Raw genomic sequence first — 22,807 nt, 5'->3', positions numbered from 1 at the left:
ACGACTCAAGCATAGGGCAAACTGGGTTAATGGATTTGCAGACATTCAGGAATGTAAATTAGTGGAGATATAATCCATAATCCCCTCGCATTCTTGCTGCCGCCATAGCCCAGAGACAATGTTTTTAATGTCCCCTCTTATTCCCCTCACTCACCGCTCTCTAGTGCACTCCATAGTGCCATATGCTGTCACATAGAGGGGATATAGTGCCAGGCAGGGGGGCTGCTAACTGTCTAACATCTCTCCACTCAACTGCCATGCACCTCGACCTGATTGAAAACCTGTTAACCTGACAGGAGCCCTGACAACGTTGGGTTAAGATGGGCGACCCATACAAATCAAGCTGTAAAAGGATAGATCACCTAAACATTTGTTATCTCATCATTTATTCACCCACAAGCTGTTTCAAAACTGCCTTTTTTTTCCCCCATGGAGTAAAGTTGTTCACGGAAAGTCAGTTTGACGTCAGTGACCCCACATGCCAAATTTTAATAAGCATAATGGGTGAATATCAACTTTAAATTCACACATAAAGCTGTAGTTTGACTTAAAATTAGCACACAAATTGTTTTAGATAATTTTATGATACTTTTTATGGTACTTTTTGACATATTAATAGCCCCTGGTCACTATACCCTTGTGAAAAAGAATACTTATTAAATAAATATTATGCTTTAAAATATATACTTGAATGTGAACTGAATGGATTTTTTTTTTTGACTCGCTAATTGCAATTAAATGAAAATGTATTAGTTTAAATTAATATTTAATTCAATTAGCTTAATTTTTTTGTGATATTGAGTGAGAATGTCGGTAACCAGACAGTTGATGGACCCCATTGACTTCCATAGTAAGAAGACAAATACTATGGAAGTCAGTTGGGTCCGTCAACTGTCTGGTTACTGACATTCTTCAAAATATCTTCCTTTGTGTTCAGCAGAAGAAAGAAATTCATACAGGTTTGAAACAACTTGAGAGTGAGTAAATAATGATAGGATTTTCATGTTTAAGTGAACTATCCCTTTAAGTACATATTTACATGTAATTACAAAATTACTTCTATTGTCTTTTGAGATATGGTTAAAGTATACTGCCAAATGAACTGACAAGCATTTATAGTAAACTAAGCTATATTTTAATGTAATTTTTATTGAAACTTGCATGTCATATAATAAAATAATTGTAAGTTTGTAATGATGTTTTTGCTATTCAGTACATTTAAAATAAATTAACTACTTTATGTGTAATATCGAATAATATCAAGCACACTAGCGTTAAAATGATAAACAAGCACTTTGCATGTATGTTTACTTTAGTATGTTAGCCAACACATCCAAATAATTTAATTAATATTATGTTATCTGCAAGTACAGTTTTATTTTATTTTATATATATACATTTTCACAAGGGTGTGCTTTAGTTGTATTGAAAGAAAAAGATCATAAAGGACTTCAAAGCTTTAACCTTTTGTGTACCACCACGGAAGAAAGGAAGTCATACAGGTTTGTAACGACATGAGGGTGACTAAGTGATGACAGTTTTTTCAGTTTGGGTGAACTATTCTTTTAGGAATACTTCCTCACTCCATCTAACCATGTTTCTGATCGAAACAGTCCGCACGGCAACCAAACATCCAATCAGAGCGGGGATATCTGCTCAGGCAGATTTGATTGGTTCTCCTTGAGCTTCAATTTGAACCTCTTTTGCTTTATAAAATGGGACAAAAGCAGAGCATCCGAAGTAGAACACTTCGCTTGTAATTATGCCTGTGCTTGAATTAAATCTGACAATTGTAATGGATGCCTTCATCTTTAATTATGATTTGTGTCAGCCTGTGAATATGAGAGCACATATAATTGGGGATTGGGGAAGGTCTGTTTTTTATTTTCTTTCTCTCTGGGAGATGACAGATTTAGATTTGGCTCCAGAGAAAGAAGCTGAGGGGAGAAGCCGTGACAGACGGCACATGATTGCGATCAAAAATCTGGTTTGTGCACCCCTGACGCCAGTGACCGGGAGCTATAGTTGGTCTACTCCCTACCCAGCATTCCCTGGGGCACTCGCTAAACCTCATGAGCCTGAGACTCATTCTGGGGTGGGGGTGTCTGAAACAGATTACATGACAATAACATAATTTTTGCAGAGCATCTAAAACTAGGAAAAAAATGGCTGCCTTCCAATGCCAGCGGTTTCCCTCCCCCGTTCATGACCCAGGCTGACCCTCAAGTCTGTGAGCTATTGGCGTTTTGACCTTTTCCTCCCACAGCATGGCAGCGCAAGATAATGATAATGGCAGCCATTTTCTTAATTAGTTGAGCTGACATTAAGTGGCCCGGTTTGTTTGTTGGCACCTTTGTTCAATCTCTGCTTGTGATTTTAGGAATTTGGCTTGTTCCATATGGATTAACCATCATAGGTGCTTTGTTTCAAAGCAAGCTGTAGTCCTGTTTTGTACATTAGCATATAGAAGTTACATTATACATGTCTTTGTGAGGAGCTTCTTTCTGTAACTCATGTCACGAAGGTCATCATGCATATTATTTGACTGATAATCCTCGAAGTGGAGAATGTGATTTGTGTATGTGAGGTGGTTAGAGCCAATATTTCAAAGTATTATAATATCCCTCCATTCTCCAAACCCGATTTATCCTCTGTAGGGTCACGGGAATGCTGGAGTCTATCCCACCATCTCGGGCCACAGGTGGGGGACACCCATAGATATTGTGATATTTTACCTCAAAATTGTATCAATTAATCAATATTCCACCAGTCCTAACACTGATATTAACATGCTTATAACCCAAAAACACATAAGGTCTGAAACCATGTTGTATTTTAGTATTATTTAGTATTATATAATATTCCGAATTAGCTTTTATTACATTTAAGTGTAAGTTTTCATTATTTTATTTGCTAGATTTTTTTATATATATTTCTATTAAGCTTTAATTTACATTTAAGTGTAAGTTTTCCTTATTTTATTTGCTAGATATTTTTTTATATTTCTGTTAAGCTTTAATTTACATTTTAAGTTTAGTCATTTTAGTACTTCAGCTAAAACTTATTTAAATTATTTACCAAAGCTAAATTTCTATTTTGTTTTCAATGTTAAGTTGAAGTTTTTGTGTAATATTTGTTTTATTTTATTTCAGCTTTATTGCGATTTCTGAAATGATTTTTTATAGTTTTGTTTTTAGTTTAACAATAACAAGAAACCGTTTTACCACTTTGAAGTGAACACTAGTCAGTAGAAGTCGGTCTCTCTGCCCTTTTACAGAAGTTCATTTAATAGCATCTCGTTAAGATTTCTACTTCATTCAGTCATTTTATTTGTTCCCCGAACAGTCAACCCGTCTCAATTGCTATTATAAATGTTGTCACACGGACCATAACTATTAATGTGGCATGTCAAATGCTACATGTATGCAGTGACATCATCACCGCAGCCACGCCGGCTGCAGCTTCACGTTAATAGAGAGCTAATGAGAGCACATTTGCAGGGCCGTGGCTGACACACTCATGTTTCATTCATGAGGCTGGCAGAGAACAGCACTAGATAATGATAATTGTTGCCCGGTGTGGTGCGGACGAATCGCAGACGTGCAGTAGTGCAGGTTTGTGCGCTGATAGGGCTGGAGAGGGCATATTTGGCAGCTAATGGGCAACAGGCATTTGACATGCATCACTTGCACTGTTTGTACGAGAAATATTGATGTTGCCAATGCATGTTTGGCTATTGCTGGAACTTCTGTGTAATATGGTGTGTGTCCACACTGTAAAAAAAAAATAAAAAACTATTTCGAAGCTGTAAATAAAACAAGGATTATTACAGTATGTTTTACAAAAAAATATTATATCAGTCTTTCTATTTTCAAATTTTGTTTAGTTCAGTGTTACTTGCTGCTTCCATAATAATTCGTGGAATTAACAAGCAATTTTTGAGTTAAAAAAACAACAACAACAAAACTTTCTAGTGAGTTTACAATGGTTAAGATGTTAATAATAACTTAACTTGATAAAATAAATCAAATCAATTAAATGCATTGGAATTATGACTGTCTACATTTGTTTGTTTGTTTTATTCCGATGGTTTCATGTCATTGCATTTTGTTTGTTTTATTCCAGAGGTTTCATGTCATTCCTTTTTGTTTTGTGTGTTTTGTTTTGGGGGGTTTTCAAATGTTTCACGTCATTCCTTTTTGTTTTGTTTTATTTTGTGTTTTGTTTTGGGGTTTTTTCAAAGGTTTCACGTCATGCCTTTTTGCTTTGTGTGTTTGTTTTTTGTTTTTTTGTTTTTTTCTCTTTTTCTCTCAAAGGTTTCACGTCATTCCTTTTATGTTTTGCTCCGAAGGTTTCATGTCATTCCTTGGTTTTTGCATACCGTGTGTACTAGTTTGTATACCGTGCCTAACTTTTTATCTGTCTGATCCATGAAGCAGTGGTGTATTATGGGGCTCTTCACATGGGGCTGCACTCTTTCAGTGTGCTGCTGGTTATCAGCTGGTGTTATTTAAAGCGTAGTTTCTCTTGAAAGGAGAAACGTCAGTCAGACACAGTCACTTGTGGCTGCAAATCTCCTCTCAGCACAGACAGAAACAGAGGAGTGTAATGTACTCGGGCTTCTGAGGAGCGTTCCTACGGCTGCAACAGTCTCGACTAATCTCATCCAGAGCAGCAGCTGATTTTCAGAGGATTACAGTTGCAATAGAAACTGAGATTACAGAGTTGTGTCGGTTTATCCCATTTTCTTCGGCCACTTCTCAGTAAATGTGCTGGGCCTGTGGCTTCCTTTAACGCTTTCTCTCTCTGTCTCTTTCCCGCCTCTCAGGCTCACCGGCATTACCCAGTAACGTGGCCTACTTCGGCAGCTCTCAGGATGAGGAGGAACTGGATGATGAAGATGAAATTGAGGAAGAGAAAGCACCCAGTGTGGCATCCACGTCATGCCAGTCTACACCTAAGAAGGGCAAACCTCCTGGCAAGATCAACGGATTCGGTAAGAACAGAGGATGAAAAACAATAGAGAGAATTTGTCTGTAGCTTACTGTGTGATTGTTTTTATGATTATAGTTTGCTATTACATTATTAATTAGCATAAAAAAGTATTCAATATTATCATAAATTGCATTTAGTAGTCAGATTAATAGTATCTCAATTTAGGAGATTTTTCAAAAGTTAGTCTTTTTAAAGAAAAAAAAATACCTATATTCAGCAGATGCATTAATCAAGCGTGATAGTACGTACATTTATAATGTTAAAAAATTAGGCTTTAAATAAATGCTGTTCTTTTGAACTCTGATGCTGTTCTTATTCATCAAAGAATACTGAAATATAAAAATATTAAGCAGCTGTTTACAACATTGATAATAATAAGAAATGTTTTATGAGCAGCAAGGCAGCATATGCGAATGATTTCTGAAGGATCATGTGACACTGAAGACTGGAGTAATGATGCTGGAAATTCAGCTGTGCCAACACAGAGAGAGAGAGAGAGAGAGAGAGATAGAGAGAGAGAGAGAGAGAGAGAGAGAGAGAGAGAGAGAGAGAGAGAGAGAGAGAGAGAGAGAGAGAGAGAGAGAGAGAGAGAGAGAATTGCTGCTGCGTGTGTGGGGACGGCAATCTTATATTGGAGTGGGACATGATGCTTCCATCTTTCCACTCCAATTATCACTTTAGTAGGAAAGGCGGTAACAAGGTGTTTATGCATTCAGCCCACAGCTGTGCCGAGTAACGGCGGGCAACGTGTCGCTTTACGCTACACACACTCACACACACCCCCAACAAATGAAGGAAAGACAGTCCTATAAGTCAGTTTGAGCACTTTATTGAGACTCAATAGATGCTGTGTGAGTTTAAAGAAGGGCGGCAAGGTATTGGGGGGAGCATGCATGTTAAAGAAACATCATGTTAAACAAAAATAGTCTGTCAGTAGATAATTGAAAGCCAAGAGGCTCGTTTAATTTCATGTTGAATTGTCTTTAACAGCAATCAGAGGATCAATCTGCCGTCTATACATAAACACAAATACACACATTAGTTGTGTAAGCATTTGTCTCTAAGTATTGTAGTTCTATAGCAGTGTAGCACACAATTTTATTTATTTTTTATAAATTGTCTGAACAGTCTCTCTAGGATTTTACAATCGCAGAATTTAATGCAAAATCACGCAAACTGTGTTATTTGCAGCAGTTTTCATTTTTGTCTTATTTCCACAATTTGTCCAAAACAATTTTCTCCTGAGAGGGGAAAAAAACAATATTAGCTCATGAAAACCCTGATTCAGAGTCCAAACAAATAAATCAATATGTGTTCAATGGTGAATTCCATTGTAAAGTGAACTGGGATGGACCATATGGAGCACTGGGACACTATGTAAGCGTTTTAAAAGGAAATACATTTTCTGACACAAGGCCAATTTGAGCGTGATCCAAGTGATATTTACAAATCATTCATTCACAACCTTCACTCGTCTATTCAACCTTTCCGAAACGAGAAAGACGCAGCTTTGTCAGCAATCTAAAGACATTTATATTATATGCTGTTAAACTACCGCATTAAGTACATTATTTTTTTATAATGCTTGATTTCACTATTAGATTGAATGCATTATTTTACTGGACATGCACTTTTAATATTCTGAGGGAATGTTATTACTGATAATACTATTATGTATTGTAATTTTAGAAGAATAGACAAATATATAATTGCTAAATTGTAAAAACATTAAATAATAATTTGAAACATTTAAAATGTACAGTATATGTCACTGATTTACATACTGTACCGATTCAGTGACAGTGTGCAAGCTATTGTGTTTGTCTGTGTTCATGCATAATTTAGCTCAGTTTTATTCCTCTCAAATTGATCTTGATTGCTCCATATTGGCCCAGATTCAGGAATTTGCGTCTTCACAGTCCTAAAGTTTTGTGCATGCTGAGCACTCTGACCGCCAGAGGTGGTTGGATGCGTGAAATACACACTGTCCCATGTTAAGGAATTCTCTCTCTCTCTCTCTCTCTGGAGCACAGGCCGAGCTCCAGTCTCTCTCTCTCACTCTCTGTGTGTGTGTCTCTCAGAGCGAGAGAAACCACAGTGCTCGGCTTTCATTCGCTGAACCTCAGTAACCCAGAGGCGTGTTTACATTTCTAAATTAAACACCTTTTATTGAGTTCAGCTGTCGGTAGCAGTTCCAAGTGCAAGCCTTACAGCGCGAAAGCCCGTCCGTTTCCCCTTCGCTGACACGCTCTGCTGCCTGTTGATATTTAAACACTGTAAAATTAAAGTGAGCAGTCATAAATACAGAGAGCAGTTTGAATGTGTGTTAATTAGAGCAGTCCAGAGGGCCTGATAACAGACAGACTACCCTGTCCAAAAATGGCCAAAATAGTTATTCACAGCCATATCTATAGGAGGGAGGTTTTGTTTTTGTTTTATTTGGGTTTGCTTTACTTTTGTTTTGCTTTGTTGTTGGTTTTACCTTTTTAACTTTTTTTACTATAGATGTTTATGTACAAAAGTGCTGACAGTTGTTTTTCACCTGTGCATGTTTTTTTTGTTTTGTTTTTCTTGTGGTGGAATGTATTTCTCCTGATAGTTTTTACTTTTGACACTTTGTCACTCACATGCCTGTAAGGGCTCTTTCTCTATAATGGTTTTGTTTCTGTCACAGCTATAGACTGCCTGTGCATCTTTTGTTTTTTTGTAAAGTAGCTATGTTCAGAATAGAATACTTGTGTGTAGTGTATACTATATATTACTTTTTTAATAGGGAATTATTCCACCCATGATAAATGTTTCCTGCGACTTTATTTATGACCTTATCGAAGTACCAAATGGTTGTTTTGGCCAGGTGTAGGTCAGGTTGAGTGCATTTCATCTGTTATTTTGTTTGAGTTTTACCAAATGAACAAGAACTTATAATATATCTCATTCATGTTTACCTAAAGGCTATGCCAGTTCACACACATATGAAAATCCAAAGTACATGCAGTACACAAATAAGTATGAAGTATGGCAAAACTGCAGTTTTCAAAATAGTTATGACACTGCATTCGATAAAATTGAGTTGTGAGAATAAAAAAATGAGTTGTGCACACGATTATACTAAAACACACTGCTTCCACACTAAAAAAAATACACTGCAAATAGTATACATAATATTTTTATTGTGGGATTTGAAACATTCACTGCATGCTGAATGTAAAATGTGACTGAGAAGGCAATGAAATACAATATTTGAATGTATTATCTTTGCAATTAATAAAGAGTAGTTGGTTACACTTTATTTTTATATACACTTAAGTACGGAGTAATAATAACAACATGTATGTACTATTAGGGTTAGGATTTGGGTTTGGTTTAGTGTTAGTTGCATGTAATTCTGCATCATTTATAGTTATTGCTATAGTAACTACATGCAACATATATATAACAAGGACACTGTAAAATAATGTTACAGAATATTTGTGTGTATTTTAATAACCCTGTTATTTCTGTTCCCTAGTGCTAAATGGCCATAAGGTACACAAGGACAAAGAGCTCACTCCCAGAACAAGAAGCAGAGAGTTGGCTGTGGCAAGAGATTGCAGCGAGAGGTGTGATGCGTCTGGTGACATCTCACACAAGCACACGGCGGCCACCGCCAAGAGCCACAACACCAACGGCCACAACTACAGAAGAACCTCCGAGGAGCTCCGCAAGCAGGTACCACACTTCTGTCCATCCCAGTGTCAGTAAGAGCAAGGGATTGTACAATGATTGGCTTTGCACGCTGACAATCTGCTAGTCAGTTGGGAACATCGATCCTGATGTGGCCCTCAGACAATCAGACCACCACCATCTCCGGCATTAACAAGCCTGTCGGGTTTGAGGGCCACAAAACTGAATGAGTGAACAATGCAGAGAGCAGGGAAAGACAGATCACCTCATCAGCCTCTCAGTTTCTTTCTTTTTGGCAAAATGACTTATACTAACTGAGAAGTGTAGGGCTAGCTTTGGAACTGTTTTAGGCCTTTTCCACACGGAGACGTGTTAAACTATATACCTTAAAATCTTGTATCGTATCGGCATTTCGTCCTGACGGATCCGTCAATTTTTTTTTACCGGTTCCCAGAGAGGATAAATCTGAAAATAACACCCTTGTGTTTTCGTGTGTACAGCCAATCCATATATTTTGGGAAACGATGATGTCATCACCCCACGTGTCGAAAATATTTATTTGTATTTTATTTCTTTATTTTACTTATTTTATATATTTTATTTCTTATGCTATGATGCCTGTCTGTGGTCTGATTAAGACATTTCATATTTTGTACCAGGCCATTTATGGTCGTTTATATTGTTCAATAATGTTCTTGGTAAAAAAAAAAAAATTATACAGCGAACCAGGTTTATGCGCATGCTCCAAGTCTTCTTCTCCATTTTTAGTGCATCTCTGTGGCAGAATTACTGCGTCACATACTGGTCTGGCATATAGACTACATCGTTTTGAGTCGGTTTCAATGGTTTCGCGTGTACGCAGATATTTCTTGAGACGACGCCGTGTTTACGTAATGTTTTGGGGGGGGGAAATAGATCGGATAGGGAAAGCTTTGGCTTCGTGTGGATGTGGCCTAAATCATTGTTATGAATCAGCATTTAGCAGTGGCACCTGTACGTGGCGGTTTAACACTTAACCGCAATGACTGACCCAATGGTAAACCCTTTAGTCAGATAAATCCTGTTATTATAGTGACATGAACATAAACACACTACCACTCATCTGCTGTACTTGAAACGATAAACAACACTGATAGATGTGGCATAGTCCGCAATCCTTTGAGAATCTATTAGACAGCTGTTGACCTCTGTCTCCCTTTTAAAAGGGCATTTTCTGAAGGGTGTTCAGGTGTTGAAGAGCTATAGCCTGTGCATGACCCTTTGCACATGAGCTCAGTGTTTATCATACTGGTTTCTGTGTTTGTGCTGAGCTACTGTCCATTTTAGCAATTAGCAAACACTTTTTTGTGTTTGCTAAAAGACAGTCTCACATGATACACTATTTTAAAGTAAGTATTTACTTTAGTAGTAAAATAAGTAGTGGAAAATATAAAACATTTTTATTCATGTTTTTTATTTATTATGAGTGTGTACCATTGCACAGACTTGCTTGATCAGGGAATAAGAGTTCTCATGCTGTGCACAGCAGGTGCAGGATCAGGATCAGGTTCGGCAGCATTATTATTGAACTGATTTGCCTTTGTACGTGTGTTAATTGTTATCCCAGAGTTGCGGCTATATTCATTTGTTTCATTGTGTCCATGGCAGCTATTAATGAGTCTTTTTGATATTTTGTCTTTGAAGTGTTCTTGTACTTTGTGGTACTTGGCTGTAGGTACTTTGTCTCCAAAGAGAAAGTGTGTTGAAATTAAATTTTTTCGAAGGCATATAAATATACATTTACAATAAAAAACAAAACTAAAAACATATGATGTAAATAAACCTATAGACCAAATAAAACAAATTAATAAATTGATAAAACAAAAATGACTGATTTATTTAGGCCAATATTTTTGTTTGATGTCAATTGATGTCTATGTCCCAATTTGCCAAATTTATATTATAGACATTAATCATTACTAAAAGTTGTCTAAATTTTTCTGCATGCAAATAACTGATAATTCCATTTTATTATGCGTTTCCTCCATATGTGTTATTTTAATTTATTTGAACTAATTTGCACTGCTAATTTGCACTAAATTGAAAATGGAATTGAGAGAGAGAGCCTTCCTTATCTTAACAGAAAGATAGACATGTTCTCTGTGTGTGTGTGTGTGTGTGTGTGTGTGGAGGGGTGTTGCGGGCTGCAGATGTTCTCAGTTAATTATTTTGCTTTGCTGCAGCTGGCCTATAGCAACACATGATGTCATCTGTCCTCCCTCAAGCTCACATGCAAACGAGATCCACTTCAGAGAGCTGGCCTGGCCTCTGTCTGTGTGTGTGTGTGTTCTCTCGTTTTCGTTTCTGGATGTTAAGACGGTTTAATCGCACGTCTCTGGCCAGCCGGCCTTTAACTATTCCATCCTTCCTTCCATTCTCTTTCCTTGCTTTTTTCCGTTTCCTCCAGCCCGCTCTCCGTTTCCCCTGGTTTCAAGGGGTTGCCCACTGGGGACGGTCCAGTGACCGGTGTTCTCTCGCCTACGCGGTTTCTCTCTCATTCTCTCTCTTCCACCTTTTCAGGCAGTCTAAATAATAGCTGGCAGGGGCTTGTGTGCACTCTCCGGCTGTGTTCTGGGATCAGTGAGCTCTCTAGTGGTCATGGCGCTCATTACAATGAGCCAGGCGTGGAATTTCTGCTGCGCACTAGCTCTACTCAGCATCCAGCACACTCGGACATTATGCTGAGTGGGATTATCATTACAATCACATTCTGCACTCTCAGAGCCCTGCAGACGGGATGGGGCGTGCCGGAGACCACTGACGTGTTCTTTGGAAAGGGGGCGGGTGTGATGACGGGGGCTACATAGACATGGCCGCAGCTGACATCATGCTACATTTGCTTACTCTACCTGCAGAGAGCATCCATCATGCCTGCCTCTGGGGCTGGAGTCTGTCGCTTTCTTTTATATTCTCCCCCCTCTCCCTCCCGCTGCTTTTTCTTTTCCACCGTCGACAAGGGGAAGCGATTGATGAAGGAGGTCACATTTCAGTCCCCCTTATCTTTTAATAGCCTCTCTTTGTTGTTCGGCTGCACCTGATAGGAATACAATACAGCCGATGTCTTATTTCAAAGACACTCGGCAATCTCCTCATCTGTCCGACAGGGAACCTCTGGCCCAGAGATCACCGCAGTCTGGACACTGTTTCCACAACACTGCCTCTCATTAAGAGCGTTCAGAGATTTTAAAGAGATAAATAAAGTGAGAGGGATGGGGAGGGTTGTAAGAGGGTGTGGCACTACATCTAGAGACCTTTTCACAGAGCATGAATTTATCACAACAGGCCGCAAACTAAAATCTTTGACCAGGTGTGAAAGTTCATATTGTGACAAAAGCCAGTTTTTTTTTTCTATGTGTAGGTCTTTGTTTTCTTTTGTTTGGTAAATAACTGACCAGTAAGGCATTACCTGCATTCCAGATAGACGTAAGTACAAAATGAGTCCTCGCCAAATGGCATATAAATGCATATGAAAATGTAATTAAATGTCAGTAACTTTATTAGAAAGTGAAACATCTACAGTACATTCTGTGAATTTAATTGAAAGAAGAGATAACAAAATGTATAACAAGCCATCTAACAAAGATAAATTTTGTCATCACATTTTCTTTACTTCTAACTCTTTCTTCAGTTGATAAGCTGGATTTGTATGGAAGCTTGTTTCCACCACAGAATTTTAAATAATTAAAAAATGACTTTCTATCTTAGAATTGCGTGATATAAAGTCACAATTGTGAGGTATAAACTCACAATTGCGAGAAATAAACTCGCAATTCTGACCTTTTTTTTTTCTCAAAATTGCATGTTTATCTTCTATAACACGCAATTGCTACTTTTATATCACGCAACTCTGACAAATAAAGTCAGCTTTGAGCCCTGCATGGGGCTATTGACATTGTTTGCCATGTATAAAGTATGCATCACAAACATTGTGCAAAGAAACTTTGGATACCTGACTGCAACATTCATGCGCTATGCTATTGCATTGTTTTGATTAAAGGAGCCAAATGTCAGGACTCATCCTTCTTGTCCAATGAGATTCCTCTAATGTCAGGAAGCATGTCGTGTTTATTTCACCTGGAGTTTTTATCCTACTAAAACCCTCCGGCTGCATCTTCTTTTCTTGCTTCTGTGAAAACACACACATAGGAAATCAAACCCTTTCTGCCTTGCCAGAAAAATAGAGCCAAAGAAAACAATGCGAAGAGAGAAGTCGAGGCTGACTATGTTTGTAGCCTGGCATAGTCTAATTCCCATGGTGGCTGTTAAACAATGAGAGGCCGGGCGTAACCCAAGCTGCATCTGCTCTGCTGTGAAGTTTATTGGGGGCCTCAGATCAGCTGAAAGCACATATCCTTTTATTTGGGCATTAAAGCCAAATTTGAAGAACTTTAGTGTACTGTGCTGTAAAAAGCCAACTGAATTGGTGTTTGAATGAGATTTTATGATTAAACTTTACTTCTAAGGATTTTTTTTTTGCAGCTGTTGGCACTGAATAAAAACATTCCTCTCTTTTTTTTCTCCCTCCATCTAGTACATTCCCCCTCCCTCTTCCCCCCCCCCCCCCCCCTGCTGTTTTCTCTGTTTTGGGGTTTTTGGAGCTCTGTTGTGGTCTGTATTATTGTGTATGGAGAGACATGCACTGTGACTGTCTTAGTATGCAAATAGACGTTGGGAGCTTATTCTTTGCAGTCAGGTTTGAGAATCTCAGTTCCTTAAAGTTCCATTGATCTACTTTATATAACATGATGATAAAAAATTTTCTTCTTCTGTTCACTTAAGGTCTCAAAAGTAAATGGAGTCACACGGGCATCATCAGCCGGCACGCACACAGCCGGCGCCAAAAAGCAGAAAGACTTCCGTCTGCCGTCCAAAACTGTGAAGTACACAGCCACCGTGACCAAGGGCCACGTCACCTACACCAAAGCAAAGCGAGAACTGGTAAAGAAAGCCAAACTCAACCACAGCAAGCACGCCGTTTCTGCTGGCCTCCGTGCTTACAGCAACAACCACCAACATCATTCTCATCATCCAACCAGCAACGGCCATGGCCGGCCTCAGCTCTCTCACTCAGGAAAAGCCAAAAGTATCAATGCAAAAACCCGCAAACAGGTGCTATTATCGAATGGGGTGCATAAGATGACTAACGGTGGCCGGCTTAATGGCAGGCTTAATGGACGCCACAGTGCCAGGGAAGAGGAGCAAGATGGCCGACAACTGCGGCAGGGACTGCGGAACTCTAAACGCAGAAGTGATGCCATTACGATCCTTGGAGCTGGAACTGAGAGTGATGAGGCTAAAACTAAGCTGCCTGTTAATGAGGTTAAGAAAGCTAAACTGCAGACTAGCCCACTGGAAACTCGCAGCAAGAAGGCCCTGAATCAGTTCAAGCTCCCCAACACTGTCACTATTGCACATAGTATCACTGAAATGGCTGCCTCCCCTACTCAGAAACCGGGTCCTGCCCCTCCTCAATCTCCCCCTGCTGCTCCTGCCTCCCCAGGCATGCCCCAGAACCCCGCAACCCCTGAGCCAGCACGTCAGCGGCCCAAGCGTGCCTCTGCTGGCAAACTGATGTTCATCAGACAAGCACAGCAGAGGGCCCAAACTAACCCCGCCCTCAATCGGACCACATCCACTACCTCAGCCAGCAAGTCCTTCAAACCAGCAGAGCCCACACACACACCTCCATCACGTCCGGACAGGGAGCGTGAAAGGGGCAAGGCAGGGTGGGCGACCCTGGGGGAGGAGGTGCCCATTTTCAAGCCCAGCTCCAGGGAGTTCCAGGACCCTTTGGTTTATCTTGACTCGGTACGGGAAAGGGCCGAGTCATGTGGACTGTGCAGAGTGCTGCCACCTCCTGACTGGAGGCCAGAGTGCAAACTCAACGACGAGATGCGTTTTGTGACACAGGTTCAGCGCATCCACAAGCTGGGTCGGCGCTGGGGCCCCAACGTTCAGAAACTGGCCTGCATTAAGAAGCACCTCAAATCTCAGGGCATCTCAATGGTCGAGCCACCTCTTATAGGTGAGTCCCTTTAAAACCTTTTGAATACAGCTACTTTGTTGGTATAAGCCAGAATTAAAGAAATCCGGCCCTGGATGGCCGCAGATTTTAGTTCCATCCCTAATCAAACATACCTGAACAATTTAATCAGGGTAACTTGAAAATTGTAAATTTCTCCAGAACTTCTCCAGCACCATGACAAGGTCTTAAAGCCGCTTTGAGCCATTGCTTTGCATCAGAATTCTGTTTCAGGATCCAGTCAGAATATACGGATGAAATAAATGTTTAGTGAGCTTGCTAGAATGCCGCCGGTATGATGCAATAATTCCTATGAGAGTGGTCATTGACCTTTTTTGGTGCTCACTCTCTGTCGGTTTCTTAGCTCACTTTCTCCAGTCATTATGTTTCAAAAGACATAAATATATCACACCATTTTCCCTTCAACATATTTAGAGAATTAATGAGCTGTGAAATTAAATGAATTTTAATTCTGGAGCTGTCAATACTCATTCGGCGGCAAATGGTTCAGTGTGTCAGTTGCAGTGATTTAGTTGAGTTATGTTTAGAAACGATACATTACCTGTTAATATACATTACAGTTTTTGCATTCAACATTAACAATAATTTATTCCCGCTCTCTCTCGCCCCTTCAGGTGGCTGTGAAGTAGACCTGGCTCGTTTTTCTGAGCTTGTCTGCGACATGGGTGGAATGCAGCAGGTGATGGACCTGAAAAAATGGAGCCGGCTGGCCGACCTGCTTCGCATTCCCAAATCAGCACAGGATCGTCTGGCCAAGCTCCAGGAGGCCTACCTCCAGTACCTGCTCTCTTATGACCTGCTCTCTCCCGATGAGCACTGTCAACTGGAGCAGGAGGTGCTGGGAGAGAAGGAGGTTCTGGAACGCAAGCGGGGACCCCTGGAGGGCCACTCGGATAGCGGCCAGCGGTCTCTGGTTCTTCCCCGTTTCGAACCCAAGAATGGACTCACCGGCCTTAACCACCGCAACGGCTTCCACAATCACAACAAAGAGCCAGACACCCAGCGGCACGCCGGTCGCCGCAGACTGTTTGCTCAGGAAAAGAAAGGGGGAAAAGTGGACAGTGATGAGGCAAAAGAGGAGGCAGAAGAGGAAGGTGTTCTCAGTGACCAGCACAAATGTATATACAAGGTAATAGAAGCACATACTGATAATAGCTCATCTGCAAGCTAACATTATTGTTTCCTTTCTGAAATGGCAGTATTATGTCAAACTTGTTTTATTCACTTTATTCAGTCAGTCAGACTAGCAGATGTGCCATTTCCTCAGGTAATGAAGTGTTTAGAGAGAGCAGAGAGGGCTCGCCACTGAGCTGCCAGTGAACGTGCCAGAATATCAAGCCGGATGAGTATGTTTGTCTGTACACTGAATACAGTGCCACACCGCTGGGGAATAAAGGAGGAAGGCTTAATATGTGATGTGTTTTGGGTTTTAATGCTGCCGATGTTGGCTCTACAGTGTGTGATGGATGTGTCTCTGTGCTGTGCTCTGCATCACAGATCTAAGCTGTATTTCAGAGCTATGTATTCTTTTTTGACTTGCTAAGCTACCAGTATGAGCATCTGTTTTGTTTCTCAGACAGAATTACAGCTACAAAACACTGTAGATCTTTTACAAACTTTAGTGAGCTGTCTGCCTAGGCAATATATTTTAGGCGTGTTCCCGACTTGAAGCAAAACTATGATGCTTAGAGATATCTCATTCTGGCACAAAATTAGTCCCAGCAGTGTATGCATGCTTTTTTGTCTTTTGTGTTTTTGTACAATTATCTGCAAAGACTTTTACTCGGTACTAAAACATGTCAATAGAAAATTGTTCCATCTCATTTAAAACACAATTTCACCCAGCATTCGTGCATGCTATGCATTTGTTGTGTTTATTAGAGTATCAAGTTAGCTTAGCAACATGCTAGCATCTGACTGCATTAAAGGAGAACTCCGGTCAATTTTAACATTGAGCTCATTTTTTGTAAATTTGGAGTGCTGTCCATACAGAGAACAACGACAAAAATCGATGTTGCCTACACTGTGTTATCCTCTTTTTAAAATTTGCACCCTGTTGACTTCAATGGGGCAAGTTTTAAACCTGCTTTTAGCCTCTTAACATCCTTTATGTCCTTAACATCCTTGATGTGTCATAAAAGTGCCCAGTAGAGGTGTTAAAATTGACCGGAGTTCTCCTTTAAGATAGACCATGTGAAAAGCGCTCTTCGTGTGAACCACACCAAAAAAAAAAAAAAACTTAATTTCACAGTTGATTCTCAGTTGCTGCCTATGAGGAGTGTTTAAATTCAGCCACTCGTGAGGTTTCATTTTGGTTTGCATGCTGCACTAGAAGGTAGCTTGCTAATGTAGAAAGGGGGGCAGCTCGTTCAAATATGAACTTGTGTGGTTCTTGTGTTTGCGTGAGGACTGGTGGTAAAAGAAAGAGAGAACTATAACTGTGGGTGGGTGGGTATCGGTGAGAGTGTCTGTTTTGTGAGAGGGCTTGTTCCCAGGCCCTCAGCTCCTGGTGTACGTGAGGCTGAGTTCTTAGCCATAGTCGATGTAAGGTGACTCCGTCTGCCTCTCTAGCCCTATAAAAATACCCCGCTGACTCTTATAGCACCCCGTCTGTCTGTCTGTGTGTTGTTGTCTGAGGTAACACTCTCTGCTGGGCGGTACTGTGAGAGTGGGCCTCTTTACAGAATGCTGCCTGAATATAGGTCACAGCTCAGCTTCACACACACATAGCACTTTGTTCATCTCCAGTGCGGTACCTGGCAATTGTCTTTGTCTATAGTTATCTGTGCTGTCATGCGGTTGAAGAGTGAGGTTTTTTTTCTTTTTTTTCTCAGTTGTGTGTGTGTAGTGCATGAGAAGAGGAAATAGACAACTTGTAGAACAATGAATGGATAAACTGCAACTCTTAACTGACACATATGTATAGGAAGGAAATGAAGTACCGGTACTGACTTTAAAGTATGTCAAAAAGCACATGACGTGCGTTTAGCTGGACCAACATATAAAGAACAGGTTTATATATACATTTGACGTATATGTAATTGAATCATAAGCTTGTTTTTGAGAACTGTTGCCAATTTGACAGACAGCTTGTCACAGATTATTTTGCAGTTTTTCTCACTGTGTACTGTTATTTCTTTATCTTTTTTACAGGGGAGATCGGTATCTTTGACCACCTTTTACAGAATAGCAAGAAATACTATGATGATGTGCTTCAACAAAGAGCCTGGGGCTGCTGAAGTTGAGGTACACACATACTTCCTGTATTTGAACCATTCACCAGATAAATGTGTTCAGGTTTAGTATGTTACTTTTATTACCTGTGTAAAATGTTGATTTTGATCCCAATAGATGACAAATATCCATGCTTAAAAAATTAAGTATTTCAGGGGGATATATAATAATAATAATAATAATAATAATAGCTGTTCTATTACTAATTGTCTTTAAATAGCATGCATTTCCATGTTGGATATTTTATAAGCATGTCCCATGGCAGCTGTATCCTTGTTTTCTGTCATATTTCCTTGTTACCTTCATCCTGCCATATCTCATCATCTCCATCTGTCCTGCTTTTCTTTATATAGCAAGATTACTGGCGGATAGTGGAGCAGAGGGACTGCCATATAGCAGTGCATTATGGGAAAGTGGACACAAACACGCATGGAAGCGGCTTCCCTGTGGGCAAGTCTGAACCCTTCTCCAAGTAAGCGTTGCATTCATTTGAGATGAATTACAGGCATGATGGGAAGATATATTACTGTTTATAAAAATGAGGCTACCATAATCTCTCTTTCTCTCTCTCATTCCTTTCTCTCTTTCGCTGTAGGCATGGATGGAACCTCACTGTCCTTCCCAATAACTCTGGATCCATTCTGCGCCATCTTGGTGCTGTGCCTGGTGAGTTCGCTATTGTTGTCTGTAGCAGGAAGTACACTTCTCTCCACATCATATAAAGTTCCTTTGTTGAATAAGTCATCACCCCCCTCTCTGTCTCTCTTTCTCTTGTTCAGGGGTGACTATTCCCTGGCTGAACATCGGCATGGTCTTTTCTACCTCATGCTGGTCACAAGACCAAAACCGCCTTCCATACATTGATTACTTACACACTGGTGCTGATTGCATTTGGTAAGTTTTATTCTTTCTTTTTTTTCAGATACTGTGGCTACATTGACATTAAAATAATTGGAACTGAAAATTTGCCCCATTAAAACGCCATTGGTTTCATGATTTTCATATCAACAGCAGATTAACAAACAGCAAATGAATGCCTATTATTATGTTATCACATATGTGTGTGTATATACATATTGTGTATGTTATATTTGTATATAATGGTCATGTTACTCAGTTTTTACTGGTACAAGCACCAGTAATTAACTATTTGAATAATACAATATTTATTAGAAAATCAAAAAATATTTGAGAAAATAAAAGAACACTACAATTTGCATTGTTCTGTTGTATACAATAATTTTGAATTCTATTCATTATTTTGGCACTTATTTTAAATATTTAGATACATTAGATGTAGTGTTGATTTAATAATATTTATATACTATTATAGTATTTATTTATTTATAATAATTTATTTAGTTTGTAGTTTATTCATATTGTGTTCACTTCTGTTTGTATATTTTCAGCTTTCATTAATTTTTTTCTAATGTTATGTGGTTCTGACATTTTTATCAGTGTGTATATATATAGCTTTTTGTTTTAATTAATATTGTTATGCAGATGTAATGTATTTTTATTTCAGTTTTAGTCATTTTAGTAATTCAACTTGTTTATTTCAGTTATTAAATATTTTTCAGCTTTGTCAATTACCAAAAATCATTTTAGTTTAACACGAATAACAGACAAATACATATCAGTGTAAAAGTGTTATGTTCTATCAATGTCTTTCCTTACTCCACTGTATTATACTGTTGTACCTCTAGAGGGCGCTGTACTCTGTTAAACACACCATTTATTACCATGTGCATTCCACTCAGACTAGTGCCAGCTGTGTTTTTTATTTTGTTACATGCATGACTCAACATGATAAAGCCAAGGCCGGTTGTCATGGCAACAAAGCTGGTTTAGGAGCCAGTAGACACGGCTGTCGCCTTATGTCATCCAAACAATGACACTGACAGGAAGTTTTGCCTGTCCCATTACAGGTATTCTATTCCTGCTGAGGAAAAGACAAAGCTTGATAAAGTGGTGCACACACTGCTACAGGCCAACGGCACGCCGGGACTGGAAATGCTGGAGAAGAATGTTATGGTAAGATATTGTGATTAAAAATAACATTACCTTTTTGTGAGTCTGCTGACATTGCTTATTGAAATGTAATGCTCTTGTACAAAGAACTTAGGAGTGTGTACTTCTCCAGATTTCTCCGGAGGTGCTTTGTCGCGAGGGGATAAAGGTCCACCGTACGGTCCAGCAGAGTGGGCAGTTCGTGGTGATCTTCCCCGGTGCGTTCGTGTCCAGGGTGTGCTGTGGCTACAGTGTGTCTGAAACTGTGCACTTTGCCACACCACAGTGGATGAACCTGGGCTACGAGGCTGCTAAGGTGAGACACTTTCACATTTTCCACATTCACCTGCAGGACAACATATGTCCGTATACGAGATGTTTAGAAGACGCTCTACATGTTTGCACTTCTCTCGCAGGACCTGAAATGCAGGCACATAGCAAAACCCTTCTCTATGGAGAAGCTCCTCTACCAGATCGCCACAGCCGAGGCCAAACGAGAAAACAGACTTGTGCTTGGTACAATCTCTTCTCTTCTCAAAGATCTCAGGTAAGCACTGGAAAGCCATGATGTTCAGAAGGAGGCGCTTCATAGAGACAGAAACTAAACGGAGCGTTACAGACAGACTGGGAAGAGGGGTGCTGCAATGTAAAATATACTGTGTATATATATATATATATATATATAATATATATATATATATATATATATATAGCATTACATGATATGATCACGCTCTTATTCATGCAAATATTTTAAACCATTCAAGCACCACAAGACAAACGAGAACGCGCTGCCTGTGAATGTCCTATGTAACACGCTCACACAACACACAGAAAGACGCGCGCCAGTATCGTGCGTGCGTACAGACAGCGCGCCAAAGTCGAGTTCAATTTCGCGCTTAAGCGAACAACAACACACAATTATGGCAAAATGTCTTTTTGTCGACTATCTTCATAATAGCCGTCTTAAATGAGTTAAAGAAAGTCTTAAATGAACGTTAAGAGTTCCGCGTGAGATCTGCGTCTCTGTCAGCGGCGGCAGGTCTTAAAGTGACAGCAGCCACTAATTCTGTGAGTAAATTATTCTCTGCTATTAAAAAATGACTCGCTGCTATTGACTAAAGAACTTATGTAGCTTTAATAATGATTATATTTCATTTATTTAATAATTCATGCATTGCAGACTGTTTGATAACTTTATTCAATTTCTTATGTCCTACCTTTATTCAATTTCTTATGTCCTACCTGTTAGACCGGTAGGAAGGGCACAGGTAAATATGACATTTATTATGGGTTCATGTGAAGATTGTTTGAAGTTCACTTACCGGTATATTAGAAGCTGTTATATTTTTGAAGCCTAATAAAAGTAAAGGAAAAAAAAAAAAAACCTGTTATATTTTTTAAGCATAATAAATGTAAAAAAAAAAAAAAAAAATTGATATCGTTCAATTACACTGTAATGTTCAATGGCTATTATTATTGTTTAAAATTGTGGGGTGGGGGGGGGGGGGGGGGTCATTTTCACGGGACATCAGTAGCTGTATTAGTATCAGTGATACGGGCCTTCATTCATAAAAAGATGCAAGTATTTAAACATACTGTCATATATGATCATCCACGCATGAAAATCGATTCTAGTAGACTCCAAAAACAAAATCAAGACTTTGTAAAAAGGCATATGGCCTTTAATCATTATAACCAATGGCAAAGCAGTTGTGAAGAGAGTGTGCTGGTGTCCTACAGGAACATAGAGATGAAGCAAAGGCAGGAGCTGTATGAAGCAGGGCTGCTTTCCTCCGCACGCTACTGCACTCACGACAACAACCAATCGCCTGCTGACACCAGGAAGAAACCACGCAAGTGGCTGGCGCTGGAGTCATCCGAGAGACGCTGCCAAACGTGCCAGCACCTCTGCTACTTATCTATGGTGAGATTCAGTTAAGATTATACTGGACTGTGGAGTTTATACTATACCAACAAACTACGGTTCTGTCCTAAATTTGAATGTTTGTTTTGTGTTCTAAAAGTTGAAACAATCACAAACTCTCAAATTAGGCCATATTAGCCCAAAAACATTTATATCATAGTATACTGTATCATCTTGGCACATTTGACAGCCCTATTGTCAATATACTGTGATTTGGGATGCACTAATTCATTTCTCATATGCTATTTAGAATCAATAGTATGCTTATTGGGTCATAGTGTAAAAACTATACTGTACTTTAGCAGTCAGTACAGTCTATACTATAATACTATTAAGGTGCACTTTCGTGCCGCTTTGGCTGTTGGGAAGACACCTAAAATGACAAATAGGACACCCAACGGTCTCATGGACTCTCAATGGACACCCGCACTCGGCAGCCGTTGCTGCTTATGAAGTGTGCCATTTGGGACAGGGCCCAATCCTTTCCTCTGTACGGTCTATACCAGTTGTCCTCAATCAGAGGGCCAGGCACTAATGTTAACATTTTTCAAAAATTTAAATTTTAAAATGATTAAAAATAAGACTAAACAAACTTTTAAAATTAGCTAAAACACATCTCAAATGCAATATAAAGATGACATTTTATTTCTTATTTTAATTTGTTCCCTTTTGGGTCTCAAGATCTTGGGAAAAAACAGTACAGTATGATGACATTTTAAAATTCTGATTTCTAAACCATGTAAATGAATAAAACCTTCTAAAGGCATGGACATTTTTATAATGAATATAGATTTGTTCAGTTAGATGGTTTGTTGAGCACTAAAATATTTCATAGAGTAGAATTTGCTCAACTTAAAATGAGCAGTTTTGTCATTAATAGCAGAAATATTTTGAGG

The 22,807-nt window shown here is 39.4% G+C and overlaps 1 protein-coding gene across 1 annotated transcript in view; it reads left to right on the top strand.

The window, feature by feature from the left end:
• The window catches only part of jarid2b (jumonji and AT-rich interaction domain containing 2b), a 99,370-nt gene that overhangs the window by 73,129 nt on the left and 3,434 nt on the right, over positions 1–22,807 (top strand). Inside the window, exons 4-15 of the mRNA XM_079592045.1 lie at positions 4,829–4,996; positions 8,504–8,703; positions 13,477–14,722; positions 15,355–15,869; positions 17,894–17,986; positions 18,328–18,446; positions 18,570–18,640; positions 18,754–18,868; positions 19,903–20,008; positions 20,118–20,300; positions 20,401–20,531; positions 21,728–21,911. Of these exons, the coding sequence (XP_079448171.1) occupies positions 4,829–4,996; positions 8,504–8,703; positions 13,477–14,722; positions 15,355–15,869; positions 17,894–17,986; positions 18,328–18,446; positions 18,570–18,640; positions 18,754–18,868; positions 19,903–20,008; positions 20,118–20,300; positions 20,401–20,531; positions 21,728–21,911 (3,131 nt within the window). The remainder of the gene's footprint in view (positions 1–4,828; positions 4,997–8,503; positions 8,704–13,476; positions 14,723–15,354; positions 15,870–17,893; positions 17,987–18,327; positions 18,447–18,569; positions 18,641–18,753; positions 18,869–19,902; positions 20,009–20,117; positions 20,301–20,400; positions 20,532–21,727; positions 21,912–22,807) is intronic.

This window comes from Phoxinus phoxinus (assembly GCF_949152265.1).
Source record: "Phoxinus phoxinus genome assembly, chromosome: 19".
NCBI classification, from domain to species: Eukaryota; Metazoa; Chordata; class Actinopteri; order Cypriniformes; family Leuciscidae; genus Phoxinus; species Phoxinus phoxinus.
This window is presented reverse-complemented; position numbering and strand designations above follow the sequence as displayed.